We start from the raw sequence: 18184 nt of genomic DNA, 5'->3' as shown, positions 1-18184 counted from the left end.
CGGGTGAGGCGGAGCGCGCGGAGTCTCGCGGAGCCGAGCCGCGCAAAAATTAGGATTCCAAGGGGCGCTCCACTTGCGCGCCGTGGTGGCCGACGACGCCGGCTTGTCGTACAGACAGACTGACAGACTGTGCGTTTTGACGCCGAGACGAATGAGTCCAAGGCTGGGGCGCTTGGGCGCTCCGCGGTGCCAGCGTGGTGCCGGCACTGCAAGGACGACCACACAAACGTGATATTATTGGCAGTCGAAGTGCTCGTCGTCCGTCGGTTCGCTCGTCCCGAGTGGCAGAGTGGCACGGAGCGCCGCGGAGCCGCGGGCCCCGAATGTGTGCCCGCGCGGCCCCCCGGCCCTGTGGCCCTGCGGCCCCGAGTCCCCGCAAACAGACCGGTTCCTTGCAACGGGACGCCCCGGCTCGGCGCCGCCCGCTCCGCTCGGCCTCGGCTGGGCTCGGCTCGGCTCGGCTCGGCTCGGCTCGGCTGCGCCTCAAGGGCTTGCGCCGCTCGCGGCCTGCATGGCCTGCCTGCGCCGAGCGCATTGGTGTCACCGTCGCCGTTTTTGGCGCGGGTTCGAGTCCCGGCGGGGGCGACGACTTTCCGTCCATTTCGCGGAGGCCAGGCCGCAGTGTAGGGCACGCCTGTGCGGGGGCCGCGCCGCGGGTGGCCGGGTCACTGGGGTAGCGCCGCTGCGCCGCTGCGGCGGTGCACTGTAAGACGGCATGGTGATTTCTGGTTTCCGTCTCTGTCGGAAGCGGAATCGGTCGGGTGAACACGGACGACTTTCGCCCATTCCTCCGATATGAATCATGAGGAAGTGGACGACGTGGAATACAACGCCAAGCCGGGCATACACCCCCCCGGTTCGAGTGTCGCGCAATTTTTCATATCCGTCACCCCCTTTCGCCATGTCCCTGCAAAACCGTTCCACGGCGAGTCCTTTGTCTGGCCGTTGTTTCAAAATACGGATCCCCATCCCACTGCCTCGCCTCGCCTCGCGCCGTCATCAGCATAATGTGCGGGAGCGGGACACTTTTGGACAGACGCCAAACGACCTGCATGAGTGGAGTCGGGGTTAGAGGACCGGGCGGAGGGGGGGGGGTTACAGAAAGGGAAAACACTCGGGTAAGCAGCGCGCGAAGTCATCCAAGTCATCGCGGCAGGCCTGCCAACTGCAAGTCGTGAATAATCGTCAATTTCTTTCCGCGGGCTTTGATTGCACCACTTGGAGTGTGCAGGTGGAGGTGCCCAATGAATCTCCACCTCCTCCCCGAATGGCAGTCTGTACTTCCGGTTCGACTTTGGCGGGAATGCGCGGTGTGTCCTTCCAGTGGGCGGCGCGGCCGGATTCTGGCAGCGCTTGGCGATATCAAAAGCTGTCGTCGGCAGCAGCCTTACAACGCCCCGGCCGGCCGGCCGGCCTGGCGGCGGGGCAGGCTCCGACAAGCCCCGACAGGCCTCAGCACGCTCCAGGAGCGCGCTCCAGGCTCCAGGCGAGGCTCCAGCCGCGAGGCTTCGGCGGGGACGTGCGTGGGCGCTGGGTCGACGTCACCGACCCCACCACGGCGGCCACGGCGGCGGTGCGTTGCCGATGGAGAAGCTTGGGTATCGATCGTCCTCGTCCTCCCACTATGCAGCTTATGCATCAACGGCCGCCTGGCCAATCTCTCCTGCTGCAGCAGCCTACGGCAGCCCGACGAGGCCGAGCTGGATTTTTCATTTTGCCTCTCGCCATCGCACAGTGGGCCAGAAGACCGGCGGAGGCAGCTTCTAGACGTGTTTTGAGCTAGTCGCTAAATGCGACTCGAACCGAACGTGTGACCCCACCAATGGATTGCTCTCCGAACGAGGAATCCATTAGTGCGGGGTCACACGTTCGGTTCGAGTCCTGTTTAGTGACTCTGGAGCCCAAAACGCCTATAGAGTTTTGGCCGCGCACCGGTCTTCTGGCCCACTGTGCATCCCCCTCCCCCTCCTCGGGGGAGAGAGCCGTGAGCCCCCTGCTTACGACCGAAATTTTCTGGCCGCCGGTTTGCCCGCCTTACGACAGCGAGCCATTCTCTGTCTCTCTCGCACTCGCGGGGCGCCCCGTTGGGGTGCGAGAGAGAGCGACTGCTGTCGCTTTGAGGCCAATTAGAAGGCAGTGGCGAATGGTGAGAGGGAAAGGTGAGGATGAGGACAAGGACGGCCCGGCCGACGACACGGACGCGCTTTTGGGACAGAAATTACGGTGGTCTTGCCTGCCTTGCCTGCCTTGCCCTCGCGGCCGCGCCGGGAGAAATCCAAAACCAGAAGGTGATGGTTAAAATAAAAGCCTCCGCGCGGCTCCGCGTGTAACCCTTGCCGACGGCCAGGTCGGCCAGGCCCCGTAAAAGCAGGAATCTAGTTGCGGCCCTCAAGGAGGTCTACGGTCAGTGCGTGGCGGCGTGGCGGCCGGTTGGCCGCGAGGCCGTGTCCGTACCAGTGTGCCGGTCGTGTTCGCCGGCCGCGCCGGCCGTGGGGAGGCACTGCTCGACCATCATCCGGTACCAGCCGGTACCAAAGAGGCCAGAGGGCACGCTGCCACGCAGCCATGGGCACGGGTACCGCCTGCCTGCCTGGGACGCCTGGGTACCCGCCTGGGTACCGCCTGAGCACCGCCTGGGCACCGCCACGGTACCCAGCTGCAGCTCACGCACCCAGCGAGTCACTGCTGCACCGCGCCCCGGGTACACTCGCAAAAATAAACTTAAAACTGTCTGGGATGGACAAATTTTCGTCCAAGTTGACTGATTTGCATAGGCAGGCCTGCCCTGGTCTAACCCTTTCTCCCTTGCCACACCGCCTCTTTTTCCCCTCCCCCCGGTTGTCGCTGACAATAAACGAACCCTTTCCCTTCACCTTGTGGCGCCCTGGCACACCGTTAGGCCCTGGTACACCGTGGGGCCCTACATCATTGACACGTCCCGAGGCGTTCGACCGGGTCAGCACAAGTCCATACAGCGCCCCGCCGCGTTCGAGCGCACTTTGTCACTTGTAGCAGGCGGTGCGCGGTGCTCGCGGTGCGCGGTGGCCGAGGCGGTGTAGTGACCGTGGTGGCGGGTTCGAAGCCCCGCTCCGCGCTCGGCTCGGCTCGGCTCCGCTCCACCGCGGCCTTTCACAATCATTGTTCTGCAGCCTGAATGCGGCCCGTACACAGTGTGCCACCGCGTGCACGGAGTGTCAAGGAGCTAATGAAACGGGCTCCATTTATTATTTTAACAAAAGCCAGCGGCAGCCCGTCAGCCCCTGCCCCGTCCCGCGCAGCCCAGGCGCAGAGGTGTTTCAGCCCGGTCTTACGTAACCGGTCGGCGGGGCGGGTCGCTGTTGGCGCTGTCCACTCTGTCCACGCTGTTCACCGCGCGGCCCGGCCCCCGAAAGGGCCAAATAATTGGCAATTTGAAAAAGGCGTGGGAAATAAATCAAAGGCGGCGCCGCCCCGCCCCCCCCCCCCCCCCCCCTGCCTCGCCGCCGCCGCGCGGTTGGTCTTACCGTCTTACTGTCGCCCCGAGAAATATGGTGTGCAAATATTTTCGATGGGTCTAACAAGTGCAAGTAATTTACAGCCCCCCGAGGGAAACCCCGGGAAGGCGAGGCAGGCGGCCACGCGACTCGCAAAAAGAAGGCTCTGTCGGTCCGACAGCCGCGTCTGCCGCGGCAGAAAAGGGGAGGGGGGGGGCTCCGAGGACAACGAGCATCTCTGTTGGCTGCAACAGCCTCGACAGAAACGGCTAAATGGGTCGGTGTTTGAACCCGCGTCCTCCAGTCGCGTGTTGGGCGCGACCGCCGCTCGGCCGCCGAGCCCTTGAACTGTCGTGCCGGGCTGGCCGGGCGGCTGGCGGTCGCGGGGCGCGAGGCGGGGCGCGAGCAGAGATGGGCATGCTTTCATTGGAGGCACCACGTCGACCACGTCGCGCACCCGAGCCAGCGCTTTCGACTCGGCCCGTCTCTCTCGCTCTCGCACAGCGAGCCGGACGAGAGCGACAGAGGCGGACGCCGTTCGGAGCGAGCCCCGTCCCGTCCCGTCCCGCCGCCTCGTCGCTCTCGACAAACAAGCTGGCTCCATCAATGTCACGCCACGAAAACAAGCTACAAGCAACAAGCCCAGTCGTGGGTAATCGAGTAATCTACGCCATTGCCGTTGCAGGCCGCGGCGCAGCGTGGCCGGCCGGCCGGCTGGCTGGCTATTTCTGAAGCAGTCACGCACTGTGCAGTGTCGCGGTTCGCAGTGGCGCAGTCTGTGACGGCCCGGCATCGCTCCGTCTCTCTCGCACACCGGCGGGCCGCCCCGGCGAGTGCGAGAGAGACGGAGGATGGGGCTTTTCTTTCTTTTCCGTCGCATCGGAACGGAACTGGACGCATCGCCCGCGGGGCCGTCCGGCAACGCCTTGCACACACACACACACACACACACACACACACACACACACACACACACACACACACACCTGGGATAATGGCTCCCAGCCTTATGGGCGTTCGCACTAAAGCCCTGGGGGGCATAAAAACGATATGACGCACATAAACTGGAATGCAAGTCAGTTGTCACCCCGGCGGCCAGGGCGGCCACCGCGGCGCTGGAAGAGCGCTGGAGCCGGAACGATGGAACGCCCCTGTGGAACGCCCCTGTGGAACGCCCCTGTGGAACGCCCCTGTGGAACGCCCCTGTGGAACGCCCCTGTGGAACGCCCCTGTGGAACGCCCCTGTGGAACGCCCCTGTGGAACGCCCCTGTGGAACGCCCCTGTGGAACGCCCCTGTGGAACGCCCCGCCCGCTTGGATTAGCCCCGGAAGGACCGCGCCGCCGGAGTTCCCCGGATTCGCCACGGAAGAGTTGGCCGGCAGCACGGCGGGGCGAATTTGGAAAAATTCCCGCGTTTCCGATCCTGCACTGTAAACTCGACTCGGAACGCGGGCCTCCCCACCGCCGCGCTGCTTTCGGGACGGTCCCTGGCCCGTCTTGCTCCATCAAAACACGTTTGCGGTGGGTGTGGTGTGTGGTCGCGCCGCTGGGGCCTGCAGGCCGTGGGCCCCTAGGCCGCGGGCCGCTAGCGCCACGGGCCCTTGGATGCACACCCTAAACGCCGCGCCACTGCACTGCCAGCACTGCAGTCCGGCCGGAAAGACGCAGAGCGCAGAAACGGCAGCAAGCGTCCGATCGGCTCCGATTTCGACGAATTTGAAACGCGACCGCCAAACTTTGAAGCGAAATTCTGGCGAAGCGTTGCGGTCACGTTTCCGCTTCTGGCTGTGTCCAGGGTTGTGGTTGTGCCACCGGCAGCCGCCGGCCACAACGCCACAGGTGACGGCCTGACGGCGACGAGCATTAGCGGTCAGTCCCCGCCCCGCCCCGCCCCGCCCCGCCATTGTCGCGGTTTTTGCGCAGTGTTCTGGTTCCGGTCGCCCCGATGTTCGCCACGCCCGTCAAGAGGCCCAAAAGCAGGCAAAACAGAAAGGCGCGGATGGGCGATATGGAGACCACGCGCTCTGTCTCTCTCGCACCCCAACGGGACGCCACGTGAGTGCGACGGAGACAGCGAGCAGTGAGAGCAGCGCAGCCTGGCACAGGCACTAGACGGAGGAGAGGCCTGGTCACGAGGTCGCCGATGGGAAGTGTAACGGGCAGTGCGAAGTAGGCGTCTGGGGCCGAGGGCCGAGGGGGCGGCGGGGCCGGCGGGCCGGGACGCTCTTCTTGGGCAAGTCAAGTGCATCCAGTGTCGTGGGATTAGCGCCATGGTGCACTACTTGCTGTCGTCGGGGCGCAGGCGGCGCAGCGGTGCAGTCTGAGCGTGCCACGGCGCGCGTCGGGAAACCCCGTCCCCTTCACTAATGAGTCTGCCCCTCGTGTAGAGCCTCGCGTCCCACAGGCGCCCTCTCCGCCCGTCTGCCGGCTGGTTCCGTAAAGCTTCGTCGCGCTGTCTCTCTCGCACGCACGCGGCGCTGCACCGGGGCGCGAGAGAGACAGAGCGGGGCGGAGCACGAAATCCTGTTCGGCATCGCCCTGCCAGGGCCCTGCCGGAGTCCCGGGTCCCCCCCAAGCCGGGAAAGTCTGGCGCCTTTGACTGCCTGGTCCGCGGACCACGGAGGGTTCTCGCAGTCAAATCCGCTTTCGTGCCGTCCGCGGCCGCGAAACTGTCCGTCACACAGTGTGCCAGAAGACCGGTGGAGGCGGCCAAAACTCTAGACGCGTTTTGAGCTCCTCGAGTCGCTAACTGGGCCTCGAATCAAACGTGTGACCCCACCAACGGATTGCTCTCCGAACGAGGAATCCATTGGTGGGGTCACACGTTCGATTCGAGTCCAGTTTAGTGACTCTGGACCTCAAAACGCGTCTAGAGTTTTGGCCGCCTCCAGCGGTCTTCTGGCACACTGTCCGTCAGGCTGGCTATGTCTGGCCGTCTCGCCGGCCGGCTTATCGACGCGCTGCAGTCTGCGCGGCGCGCAATTTTTCATAGCTCGTTGGCGTGTCTCTTGCAGCGTAGCCGCACCGTGATCTTCGCCTGCTTTCCCTCACACCGTAACGGCGTAACGCGGCCGCGCGGCCGTCGTGGTCGCCAACCGCCAACGCCCCGAGACCAGTCCGGCAGAGCGGGGCAGGCCGCGCCACCTCTGACCTCCATCGCCGAGAAGAGCACCGAGTGCCACGAAGTGCTCTCCGGAGCAATCTGGCCCAATTACCACACTGCATTATCGGATTTGCTTATTGGCAGGGCCGTGGGACCCCTTCGCGTGGACAGCGCTGTCCGCCAGTCCGTCCGTCCAGTCCGTCCGTCCTCAACCCTTCGCCACCCCTGCCTTTGTTCTCCGCCCATTGTCCAAACCGAGCTGTCCGCGAAGATTCCGACGATAGTTTCGCCAGCTTTAATGACGCATCGCGAGGCTGGGGCTGGAACGACGAACATAGCGCCAGGCGGCCTGGAACCTGCAAGGGACTGAGCGACTTCTCCAGGCGTCGCGGGGACGGCGCCGCGACGGCAACCTCGCGGTGCCGCTGCCACCTGCGGCCCTGCACTGCAACGCCTGCAACGCCTGCAACGCCTTTGTCTCGGCCGGCGTTTCGAACCCGGGCCCTGCAGTTTGGGCCCTGGCGGAGCGCTGCAGCGCGGCGACGGCTCGAGCGGAGCGGCCGCCCCGAGCGAGCCGAGCCGAGGCCACGCCGAGGCCGCCGCGGAGCCGAGCCGAGCCGAGCCGCAGCGGCCGGGAGTGGGAGGACTGTGCGCTGAGGCAGTGGAGCTGGCGGCGCTGTGCTGTCGACAACCTCTCCTCCTCCGCCGCGTCCTCCCGGCCGTCCTGCGGCTGGCTGCCTGCCTGCCTGGCCGCCTGGCTCGAGGCTCAGGTGGGCGCAAGGTAGTGGTAAACAACACCATTCTGTCTGGGCGAGCGGGGCGAGCCCAGCCACTATTGGAAAATTCCCCACGACAACGTAAATCTGGACCGGCTCTAAATTCAGGGCCGCGCCCCGTCGGGGTAGGCAACCCGCTCGCCACGCTTATTCACAGCGCTGCCGGGAAGTGGGCTGCGGCGCTGCGGCCGTTCCGATATGCGGCGCGGCGTTGAATAAAGCCGTTTGTGGATGCAGCCAGATGCAATCTGTTGGTTTTCGCCGACGGTCACTCCGTCTCTGTCGTACTCGTGGGGCGCGCCGCGTGGGTGCGAGCGAGACAGAGCGACTCTGGGAATCAGTCGGGGCGCTGGCCTGGCTGCCGCTCCTGGCATACGTGACTCGCGGCTCGTGTTCTGCGCCGCGTGCCGCGCCGCGTGCGTGGCCGGCTGGCACGCATCCTCACTCTGTTTTTCGCGTTTGACGCGCCGCCCAGCGCCGCCTCGCCGCACAGTGGGCCAGCAGACCGGCGGAGGCGGCCAAAACTCAAGACGCGTTTTGAGCTCCAGAGTCGCTAAATGGGACTCGAAACGAACGTGTGACCCCACCAATGGGTTCCTCGTTCGGAGAGCAATCCATTGGTGGGGTCACACGTTCGGTTCGAGTCCTGTTTAGCGACTCTGGAGCTCAAAACGCGTCTAGAGTTTTGGTCGCCTCCACCGGTCTTCTGGCCCACTGTGCGCCGCATCCGCACGCACACACCGCCCGCATAGCGCAGAGCCGCGCGGCAGCGCAGCGGCAGAGGCGTCTGCTTCCGGGCCCGGTTAGCCTTGGTTCGAATACACCAGGAACCGTGTCCTTTTATTTCGTCCGAAACGCACCGCGAGTGCAGCCGCCGCCACGGTGACGTCAGTCCGAGCGCGTCGTCGTCGCGTCCAAAGTGGACGGGATGATGGAGCGGAAGGGAAGGGGAGTGTGCGTGGGAAGTGCGTCCACCCCTCGCCTCGCCACGCCGCGCGGGGGTGGGCCGTGCTCGAGCCGAGCGGCACCGCAGCCGGAGCGGCCGGCCGTGCCGAGCCGAGCCGGGGCGGCCTCTAGTGCTGTGCGGGCCAGCCGGCCGGGGGACGGACAAAGGGAAGCCTCGAACGGGCGGAGCTGGAGCCAGCCTGGAGCCAGCCTGGAGCCAGCCTGGAGCCAGCCTGGAGCCAGCCTGGAGGCAGCCTGGAGCCAGCCTGGAGCCAGCCTGGAGCCAGCCTGGAGGCAGCAGGCTGTGCAGACGGGACTCCGAACCGAGCAGGCTTCACTTGCGCCCCTGGAGCCCCTGGAGCCCCTGGAGCCCCTGGAGCCCCTGGAGGCGTCACAGCCGCTCCTGGACCGCTGAAAGACGTCCCACGGCCCTTGGAGGCGGCTTCGGGCCGCGACCGGGCACCGGGGCGCTTACAGTGGCTTTCAGGCGCCGCGGCCAGAGGGTTTGAAAGGCCTTGCATCGGCAGGGAGGCTCCTCGCGTTGACGGCGATTGCTAATTGGCGTGTGTTTGGTTTTTTCGGCGTGCGCAGCGCTACGCTACACGCTACGCTACGGGGTCGCCGCGCACGGCAGGCTACGGCAGGCCGCCGCGAGGGAGACTCGGCACGCAAACACCGTCCGCTACACTGCCTCAGCGCACCGCGGGCCGCGCGACCGGTGGTGGGGGAGCGGGCCGCGCCGCGATTGGCTGCCGGGCCGCAGCCATCTTTGGAGCTGTTCGGGTGCCGAGCCGAAGCGGAGCGGAGAGCAGCGTCCAGCAGACAGACCTAGGAGCTCGGAGCGTGCGGACGTGTGTCCCGTGTGTGCGTGTGTGTGTGTTAAGCGTCGCGCCGCGACCAGGACAGGGGCGGGAGAGAGAAGAGAGAAGAGGGGTGAAGTTGAAACAGTGTGATAGTCTCTAGTCCCGACAAACAAGAAACGCCCCCGCCGAGCCGAGCCGAGCGTAGCGTGCGTGTCTTCCTTTGTGAATGTGCTTGTGCAAGTGAGTGAAGCGACAACATGAGGCTCGAAATCCATTCCGCGGTCAACTTCCTGGTGCAGTTGCTCCGGCTGCACCACAACGGGCTGAGCGAGTCGCAGCTGGAGATGTTCAAGGGCTCCTTGAGCGACCTCCTGTCCCACCGCTACCGCTACCACTGGTTCCCCGACCGACCCCACCGCGGCTCGGCCTACCGCTGCCTGCGGATCAACGGAAGCATGGACCCCGTCATCGCCGAGGCCGGCGACGCCATCGGCCTCCCCGGGCCCTACCTGCACCGCCTGTTCCCGTCGGAACTCACCATGTGGATCGACCCCGCCGAGGTGTCCTACCGCATCGGCGAGAACGGCTCCATCTGTGTGCTGTACGAAGACCCGCGGTGCTCGGAGCCCACGGCCATCATCACGGTGCCCGGGCTGCCCACCGAGCCCGAGCTGCTGATGGAGAGGGTCGGCAACAAGGCCCTCCACATGCAGCACACGTCCGTGCAGCAGAAGTACGACCTCAGCACGTACGCGTCCAGCTGAACGCCGCCTCCCCCCGCGTCCCGCTGCGTCCCGCGCCCTGTGATCTCATTTAACTCATTCCCATTGATGTGGAACATTTTATTGAATGGCCATAGCACAACAAAGTTTGTTTTGTTTTTGTCTCTCGCTGGAAGTTTTTTTTTGTTTTTGTTCTGTGGAGTTGGTTTTGTTTTGCGGGACAGTGATTTCGGAGCTAAATTGGCGGCGGAGAGAGAATCAAGGCATGGACCGGCCCTAAAAGGTATTTAACACCTTCGAGAGATGTATTTGGAACTTTGTAATAATTAACTTAACTGTCTCAGTTATATGGTGATAATAATTTTAAATGTGTATGATTTAGAATCACACATCAAATGAAGCAAATTTATACATGCGTACCTAGCATTTCCCCTTATATGTGTAGTAGTAGATGTTTTTTCAAAATTAATTTGCCGTTTCATTCTAAATTCTTTGTTTTGGTGCGACTTGGTGTGTTTTGGTTCTGACATCTTTGCGTCTCAAGCTGCTATCCGAGCTGCAGTTCGACATCTATCTCTGAAAAGATTGTCTGCGACCTTCCGTTGCCGCCTGCCTGCTGAGGTAAAATCGTCCCATCAAGTACAAAAGTAAAACGTACCGTGTTCATTGTTCAAGTAATTGATCGGGATTCATCGCGCCGAAGCGCATCTGACGTGCTTAACATCGCTACTTTCGAGTCGCACGATCGCCCGCCCCCTGTAGGCGTTCCTTTTTCGAAAGCTGTGCGTGAACGATCAGCCTTGTGTTCAAACCTGCCGCCGGGCTTTGTTCTGTCTCTGTCGCTCCCATTGGCCTCCAGTGGGTGGGAGAGAGACAGGGCACCGCCCCGCCGCTCCGAACGCGCCCAGCGGGGGACCGTTACGAACGATGTGACGTCATTCTGGCGATTTGTCGCCCAAATGACGTCATCGGGATGAATGTTCTCGCGCTGATTGTTCACGCACGCGGGTGGTCGTGTCTGCCTGGCAGAGCTGGTCAGAGTTCTAAATCGCTTTGCAAGCGCGTATTTGTATTGAATCTGTGTAGCAATGTAGTGGCAGTTATCGATCTCGTCTCCAAAAACTTATTTATTTATTCCGTGTGTTAATGTGAATAGGCTATGTATGCTCGTACGTATCTGATAATGTTTTCGCTGCATTGTTTCCTGATCAGTTATTGATACAGTTAAGAAAAACTAGCGTAGGGGAGAAAGCATACCGCCGGTATTTTGCAGGTACTGAATGTAAAGTTGAACTCTCGTTTCTTTGCACTATGTGCTTTTGACTGTGTTAAGTTGTATACAACTACTCTATAGAGAGTTTAATCTCTTGCATGAAGTACTCATCTTGTCAAAACCTGTACAGAAATTGGAAATTATTATTTATGAAAAATGAAATCACAGAAAGCTTTATCTTATATCTCTATTCGAAGCTAAATTGAAATGAAATCTATATGAAATGAGTTTGTGTTGACTGTGTTCAAAACGCCTGAAAGAATACCAAATGTCAATTTGTACAGAAATTATTTAATTGATTCAGATCAATCTATGACGGTAGTTATAAATACATTTATTTGATCAACATCCAACTTGCATGTGAAAGATTGCCCCCTATATTTATTCATAGTGGTATGACTTTTCTCTAGTGAGTGGTTTTCAATCGTTAAATCGTTGTGTATTCTATATCCATTGGCGAAAAATCTCTCTGGAGTGTCACGGTAGTGCAATTTTATGAGTCTCTTGTGTTAGCAAACTTGTGATTTTTGGTTGATTAGGAATGGGTGGACAAAAACGACACCTGGTCTGTGCGAAGAACGGCGTCCTTTCTTCGTCAGAAAGTTGCGCCATAACCACCGTAATGTAACCATAACATTGTGATAGAAGACGAAGGGCTATCTGCGCCTACCTTACTTGAAGCCTCCTCGACGTTGGGCCGAACGTGTTTCTGGCTCGAAGCTCGCCTCCAGTGCAGACTACCTTTTCTGTCTGCGCGGCGGCGAGTGACGGGCCGTTTCTCTTAATGTGATCAATCGCTGACCAGTCAAAAGCGAGTCGAGGTTCCGTCATAGTAATCTGATCCCACCCAGAATTGTACAGTTTATGTGGCGTAGGGCGGAGTCAGGGTAGGTGCAGACCAAAAATTGTATAGATTGTAAAGATTCTTTCGAAAATTGTGATGTAGCAGACCAGGGTAAGGATGTACGAGGCAGCATAGGGTGTGTACTGTACTTATATAATTTATCAGGCGAAGATGGACAAAAAACGGGGATGTGTGCATGGTGACCTGACCTGACTGCCTGCCTGCCTACCTGCCATACACGATCGAATTCCTTAGCATGGCATTAAAAACATTATTCTATCGAGATAGAGACTGCAGTAGGTTTATATTAAAACTCTTCAGGTAAATGGTACAAAGCTGGCGACAGCAGTCTGTGATGTTTTGATTGCAGTATTTAATATAAGTCCACTGGAAGTAGGTAACTACATAATTATAGTTTCATTCATGCCTATGTTCATTCGTGTAAGTTTGCTTCCAGTGATTTTCAATTATATACTAAATTTAAAAAATTGAAAACGACAAAAAAATCAGAGATTAAGATTTGAAGGATTTTATTGTAAATTTCTAGTTGAAGATGCAGTCAAACTTTGTATATTACTTGTAATGCTTGTAAATATTATCTGTCCTTCATTTGTTAATTTCCTCAAAGTTCGTCCATGGATATTTTTTGTGAAAGCTGATGTTTTGTACAGACAAAATAAAGCATAATTTGCAGAAAATAGCATCATGTCTCTTGATTTTCCAATGTCTGGTAAAAGAGAGGCATAAATAAGATTAATCAAACAATACTACAAGAGAAAATGATTTTTTTAAAAATAGTATACAGTAGTTAATCTCATAACAATCAAGCATTTCTTTCAGCAGGTCAAAATCAGAAGGAATTTGTGCTGGGATTTACACAAATTCAACCCAGTGCCCAGTGAGACCCTTACAAAACGTTCCGTGAGCAACATCTACACGGAATACAGTGCCACTAAAATCGCTTTGAATCGTGCCGCCAGACCCGTGGATTAAACTGGCCACGATGCATCAAAGCAACTTCAGTGTCACTTTGAAAGTCTCTGCTCCAGACAGCCCTGGATTACTGGAGCGGATGCAACTTTCTAAGTGAAAAAAAAATCTAAAAGCATAACCAATGTGTTTCAATTCAAAGTGTGAAATGCAGTGATTCTCTGTAACTGGGCCCATGGATATACCGGTGCAGAGCAGTCACTGCAAGTGCCAATCAAACAAAAAAAAATCAAGCTAAAATTCAGTTACCTAAATTGAAATAAATGTGGGCCGCAGGCCGTTAAAAGTGGGCTGATGACGGCCAAAAGTGTGGAAGAAAGAAGAAAGAAGACCTTGTGGCCCAAAAGATAGGCCAACATGATGACCAGGATTCCAGGGGCCTTCGGAGCGTGTTGTACCATTTCCCACCCATTAACAGAGTATTTGAGGTAAACAAAACACTTTCAAGTTCAATTTCGTGTTAGATTGTTCGACAAGTACTTCACCTCAGTATTGCTTTAAAGCATAAAGCTTCAAAATTATCTTCCCATGCTTTTTAGACTTAAATCGAGAAATTTTCTAACTTTTAAAAGAAAATGGATGTAGGCTAATTCACCCGTAGAACGCAGGCTTTGTTGAAACACGCAGAGTGGACGGAAATAAATTGGGAGAGGGAAGAAACATCGTTGCCACGTGCCGTCCGTTCCAACGGGGTTCATGTGCATTACCGTTTTTTTAGGCACACTGGACACAAAGGATAAATCCATATCCCAGAGAAAAACCTCTGCTAGGGGCTACTTCGTCCTGAAAAAATCTCGTTTACCCTTTTTCTCTCCATTATTTCGAGCAGCCTTTCGACCTGGATTGTGTTGGCAACCATTGGCAACACAGGGTGGCCTCCAGCCAAGCCTGCAGCCAAGCCTACAGCCGAGCCTCCAGCACGACGAGTAGTACTCGACGGTGGCGCCGCCTGGCGGGGGATCGCGGAACGCATAACAATGTTATGTAAATAGGCAAGAACTGCATTTCGAGGCGTTCACACAATGGCACGATTGTCCGATACAAAAGAATTACCCCCGAAAAAAATAAATCACGGAGTAATTAGAGCTAAGTAGGCGTCTAGCGGCGAAATATCGCAACCGCGCCGAGAAGCCTCTCCGACGCTTCGCGCTGCGCGACGACTGCGGCGCGGATTCGAATCCTCGCTGTTTCTTTTTTTTCTTTCTCTCTTTTTTTGTGTGTCTGGGGGCCTTGTGGCTCCGCTACTGGGACCAGGTTGCTGCCAGGCTGAGCAGGCGTTGCACAAGGCGAGGTTGCAGCGGCGGGGGCGAGACGAGGCGAGCGGCAGCAAGCAGCAGCGGCCCCGGGGCCGTCGCGGGGGCCGTCCCGCAGCGCGGACGGGGGCCCACACTGTCACAGGACGAAAATAAAACTCGCGGGGGAATTTGGTCGTGTTTTCGTGCGGAGCGTGAAGCATTTTCAGTCGACGCCGCTGTTTGGACGGCACTTTCCGAGGCGCGAGCGGCCTATGGCAGGCTTATGGCACGGCCTATGGCAGGCCTATGGCACGGCCGTCCACTGTGCGACGCGAATCGATAGGTTTTACTGGCTTTACGCGTCGAATCGGCGTCATTTCGAGCAGGCCGGCAGGCAGTCCGGCAGGCAGCCAGGCGTCGACAGTGTGTGCAGCGAGTCGCTCGAAAGCCATTGCCGCGCTCGATGTGGGAACGGCCGCCTGAAAACTGCACGCAATCAAGTCCGGGGCGCCGGCAGTGCCACGGCGTCGCGGCGGCGGCGCGTCGACTACACTGTGACTTGCTCGACTTTGTCACAAAGTATGCAAATGGCGGGGCGTCGCTTAGTCGCGGTCCCCGGCCCATGACGGCCCCCACTCTCATGAGCGCGGCGCGGCTCGGCTCTGGCCGGCTCGGCTGCGCTCGGCCCCGCTGCGCTCGGCTCGGCGGCTCGGCTCGGCCCCAGCCAGCCAGCCTTCCCTTGGGTTGGCTGCGCCAGGCTGCGCCGCGGCGTGGCGGCGGTAGCGCTGTGTACGGTGAAACTCGCCTTGCCTTGCCTGCCTTGCCTGCCTTGCCTGCCTTGCCGCACCGAGTGGTTGGCTTCAGTTCGCCTGCTTTCTCTTCTTTTCGTGATTCCGTCCGTGTGCCGCGCGAAGCACCGCCGAGCACTGCGAAGCTCGAAGCGCCGGTTCAGTGTCACACACAAGGCGGTGCGAAGTTCGAAGCGCGAAGCTCGAAGCGCCGGTTCAGTGTCGCACACAAGGCGGTGCGAAGTTCGAAGCGCGAAGCTCGAAGCGCCGGTTCAGTGTCACACACAAGGCGGTGCGAAGTTCGAAGCGCGAAGCTCGAAGCGCGAAGCTCGAAGCGCCGGTTCAGTGTCACACACAAGGCGGTGCGAAGCTCGAAGCGCGAAGCTCGCACACAAACGGGTGAAACCCGAAAAAGAATGCCTTTTCAGACAGCAGTGCCCCAATCTGGGCTCCGAAGGGCCAGCCTGGAGGCCAGCGCAGTGTGGTGGAGCAAGGAGCGCCTGCGAAGAGCAGGGTAGGCACCCCGGTGGACGCGCCTGGCGCGGTGGCTGCCTACCCAGCCAGGCTGCCTGCAGGGCTGGCTGTCCGGGAGGCAGACTCCATCCTCGTCGCTCTGTCTCTCTCGCACTCGCGCGGCGTCCCGTACAGGTGCGAGAGAGACAGAGCGGCGAAACGGTCCCTGTGCTGGAGCGAGTACTTGAGCACGTCCGCGCGGAGGGCCGCCGGTCCCGGACGCGACGGCGAGGCCCGGCGGCGGCGCGGTGCCTGGTTAGAGCCAAGGTGATGGAGCGCCGGGTGGCCGCGGGCCGTGGGCCGGCCGTCGCGTTAGAGGGCCGCCGCGAGGACCGGGAGGACCGCGAGGACCGCGAGGACCGCGACGGCGATTCGGTTTGGTGCGGTTCGGACCGGTTGGCTGCATGGAGGCTAGCCGCCGGCCCCGCCGCCAGGCCGGCAGGCCGCCACCGGGCGAAAGGTCGAAGTCGGACTGTGCAGTCCCTATCGTCACGGACTGCGAACAGCGGCGGCCAGGTCTTTTTGGCAGTGCCGGGGCGCGGGGCGCGGCCCGTGCGTGATGCGCGGCACGCGTGGCGTGGCGTGGCGTGGCGCGTCCGAGGAAGGGCTGGTCACGTCGCCGGCTTCCGCGGTTGTGTCACCGCCGCGCCGCCATACAGGGGCCATCAGTGCGGCGTGCCCGGCTGGCTTCGGCTGGCTGCATGGCCTGCCCGGTGCCTGCCCGGTGCCTGCCCGGTGCCTGCCCACTCTTCGGTCACTCACTTTTCGCCACCGCGCTTCCTCGCATGCCGTAACGGCCGCCATTTTCGCATAACCCACCGGAACATCCGTCAGGCCCTCACGCCGGCGTCATTTTCCGTCGCGAATTTCCGCGCTTTCCCCGCCGGAACGAATTTCCACATTTTGGGTGGCGGACAAAGAGGCGGTGGTTTCGAAACGCGGCGCGGCGGGGCGGCGGGCGATAGCCGCGCGAGCCGCGCCACGCAGAGCCAGGCCTCTTATCAATCCGACCGCGCGGTTTCTCATATCGGGCCATCTTCTCATCGTCGTGCGGGCCGGCCCGTCCTGCGTGCGTTCTGGCCTGGTCTGGTCAGTCTAGACCGATTCCGAGAGTGCTCCGTCTCTCTCGCACTCGAGGGGCGGGGTGGGGCGCCGTAGGGGTGCGAGGGAGACGGCGCGTGCTGGCCGCGGGCGTGCGGTCACGTCCGGCAGCTTGTCCGGCAGGCCGCGGCGTCCAAACGGACGAACCGCGCGCCGCGTATGCAAAAGGCGGCGTCCAGATAGGCGGCGGCGTGTTCGGTGTAATAACCGACGCCGGGCCCGCCGCGCCCCACGCGAACACGCGCCCGAACAAACGCCCCGCCCCGCCCCGCCCCGCCCCGCCCCGCCCCCCGCCCCGCCCCGCCCCGCCCCGCCCGCGGTCTTGTTGAGGCTTATCTCCGCTTCGACCCGTCCGTCGTTATCACGCCCGCCTGATTGCATGTGTCTTAGGGACGCAAAGCCGGGCGTGGCGTGGCGTGGCGTGGCGTGGCGTGGCGTGGCGTGGCGTGGCGTGGCGTGGCGTGGCGTGGCGTGGCGTGACGCAGAGCGCCGGCCGCACCTGTCAAAGTCCACAAACAATACGACGACGACCGTCCCCGCGCTCGCACCAGTGCGTCGCGCTGCGCTGCAAGTACACACACTGCTGCACCAGGAAAATTCCGTACGAAAAAAAAAAAGAGAGCAATTTTTCAAATTTTCCAATTTTTGTTTTTTTAAATGGGCCGGGCTTGGGATTATTTAGATTTCGAGGTATCAAAATGGTCACTTTTTCTGAAAAATCGTGTTGCTTGTTTTGCCTTTGCTCGCGTGCTCTTGTTCTGTCGCTCACCTCTCGGTGCCCGCAGCGCGCCGCAGCGTCTACACTGTAGTCGTGACGCACGGCCGTGGGGCGTGACGTGACGCGGACAGATAAGACCCTCGTCCTGTCCAAGCCGCACGCTCACCGGCGAGTCGCCCCCCGCCCACGCTCGGCCGCACGCCCGTCGCACGCTCGCCGAAACTTCCTCTGTCCACACGTCTCTCCTCCTCGCGGCTGTCGGAGCCCTGGCCGTCCCCGTCGCTCTGGCCTTTGCAAACTCGCACACCCGCGAGGCAAACGGTGACAAAGAAATAAACAGAAGCACTGTACCACCACGTTCCCCGCGCGCCAGCTGCTGTGTGAGAAAACCTTGGCAAGTTCTCCGTATTCGAACCCAAGCTGTGCCCTGCGAATTTGCAACCCCTATGTACTCGCTAGAGAAAGGGGCGGTGGTTTGAACCCGGGACCGACGCCGTCGCCGTAACCATTGCGGCTGCGGCGACGTCGCCTCAGCTGGGGCTCGAAGCTCGAATCTGAGCCCTCGGAAGCGTCCGCCTGGTTCCTAGTGGATTCAGGTGGCCAGATGGTGCGGTGCGGCCGAGGCAGGCCTAGGCGAGCCCGGCCAGTAGGGCCTTCCCAGGCTCAAGGGCCCAGGGGCCCGAGGGCCCGAGGCAGAGGGCCCGGACGGCGACGGCGCCCACCACGCCGAGCAGAGAGACAGCCAGGCCCAGGCCCAGGCCCAGCCGAGAGATTCCGAACAGTCGTTACATCGCGCTGTCTCTCTCACACCCCGCGGGACGTCCCGCGAGTGCGACAGAGACGGGAGGTCTCTGCGGAGCCAGCCCTCAGGCCGCCCACCGCTATCGACCCGTTCACAG

The 18184-nt window shown here is 60.4% G+C and overlaps 1 protein-coding gene across 1 annotated transcript; it reads left to right on the top strand.

Moving 5' to 3' along the window:
* The first annotated feature begins 9096 nt into the window (after positions 1-9096).
* LOC117651935 (protein BTG2-like) lies at positions 9097-12643 on the top strand. The gene has a single exon (XM_034396548.1). It carries the CDS (start codon positions 9359-9361, stop codon positions 9863-9865), a length of 507 nt encoding a protein of 168 aa, XP_034252439.1. The 5' UTR covers positions 9097-9358; the 3' UTR covers positions 9866-12643.
* The last annotated feature ends 5541 nt before the right edge of the window (positions 12644-18184 follow it).

Source organism: Thrips palmi, unplaced genomic scaffold (assembly GCF_012932325.1).
Source record: "Thrips palmi isolate BJ-2018 unplaced genomic scaffold, TpBJ-2018v1 HiC_scaffold_6, whole genome shotgun sequence".
NCBI lineage: Eukaryota > Metazoa > Arthropoda > Insecta > Thysanoptera > Thripidae > Thrips > Thrips palmi.
This window is presented reverse-complemented; position numbering and strand designations above follow the sequence as displayed.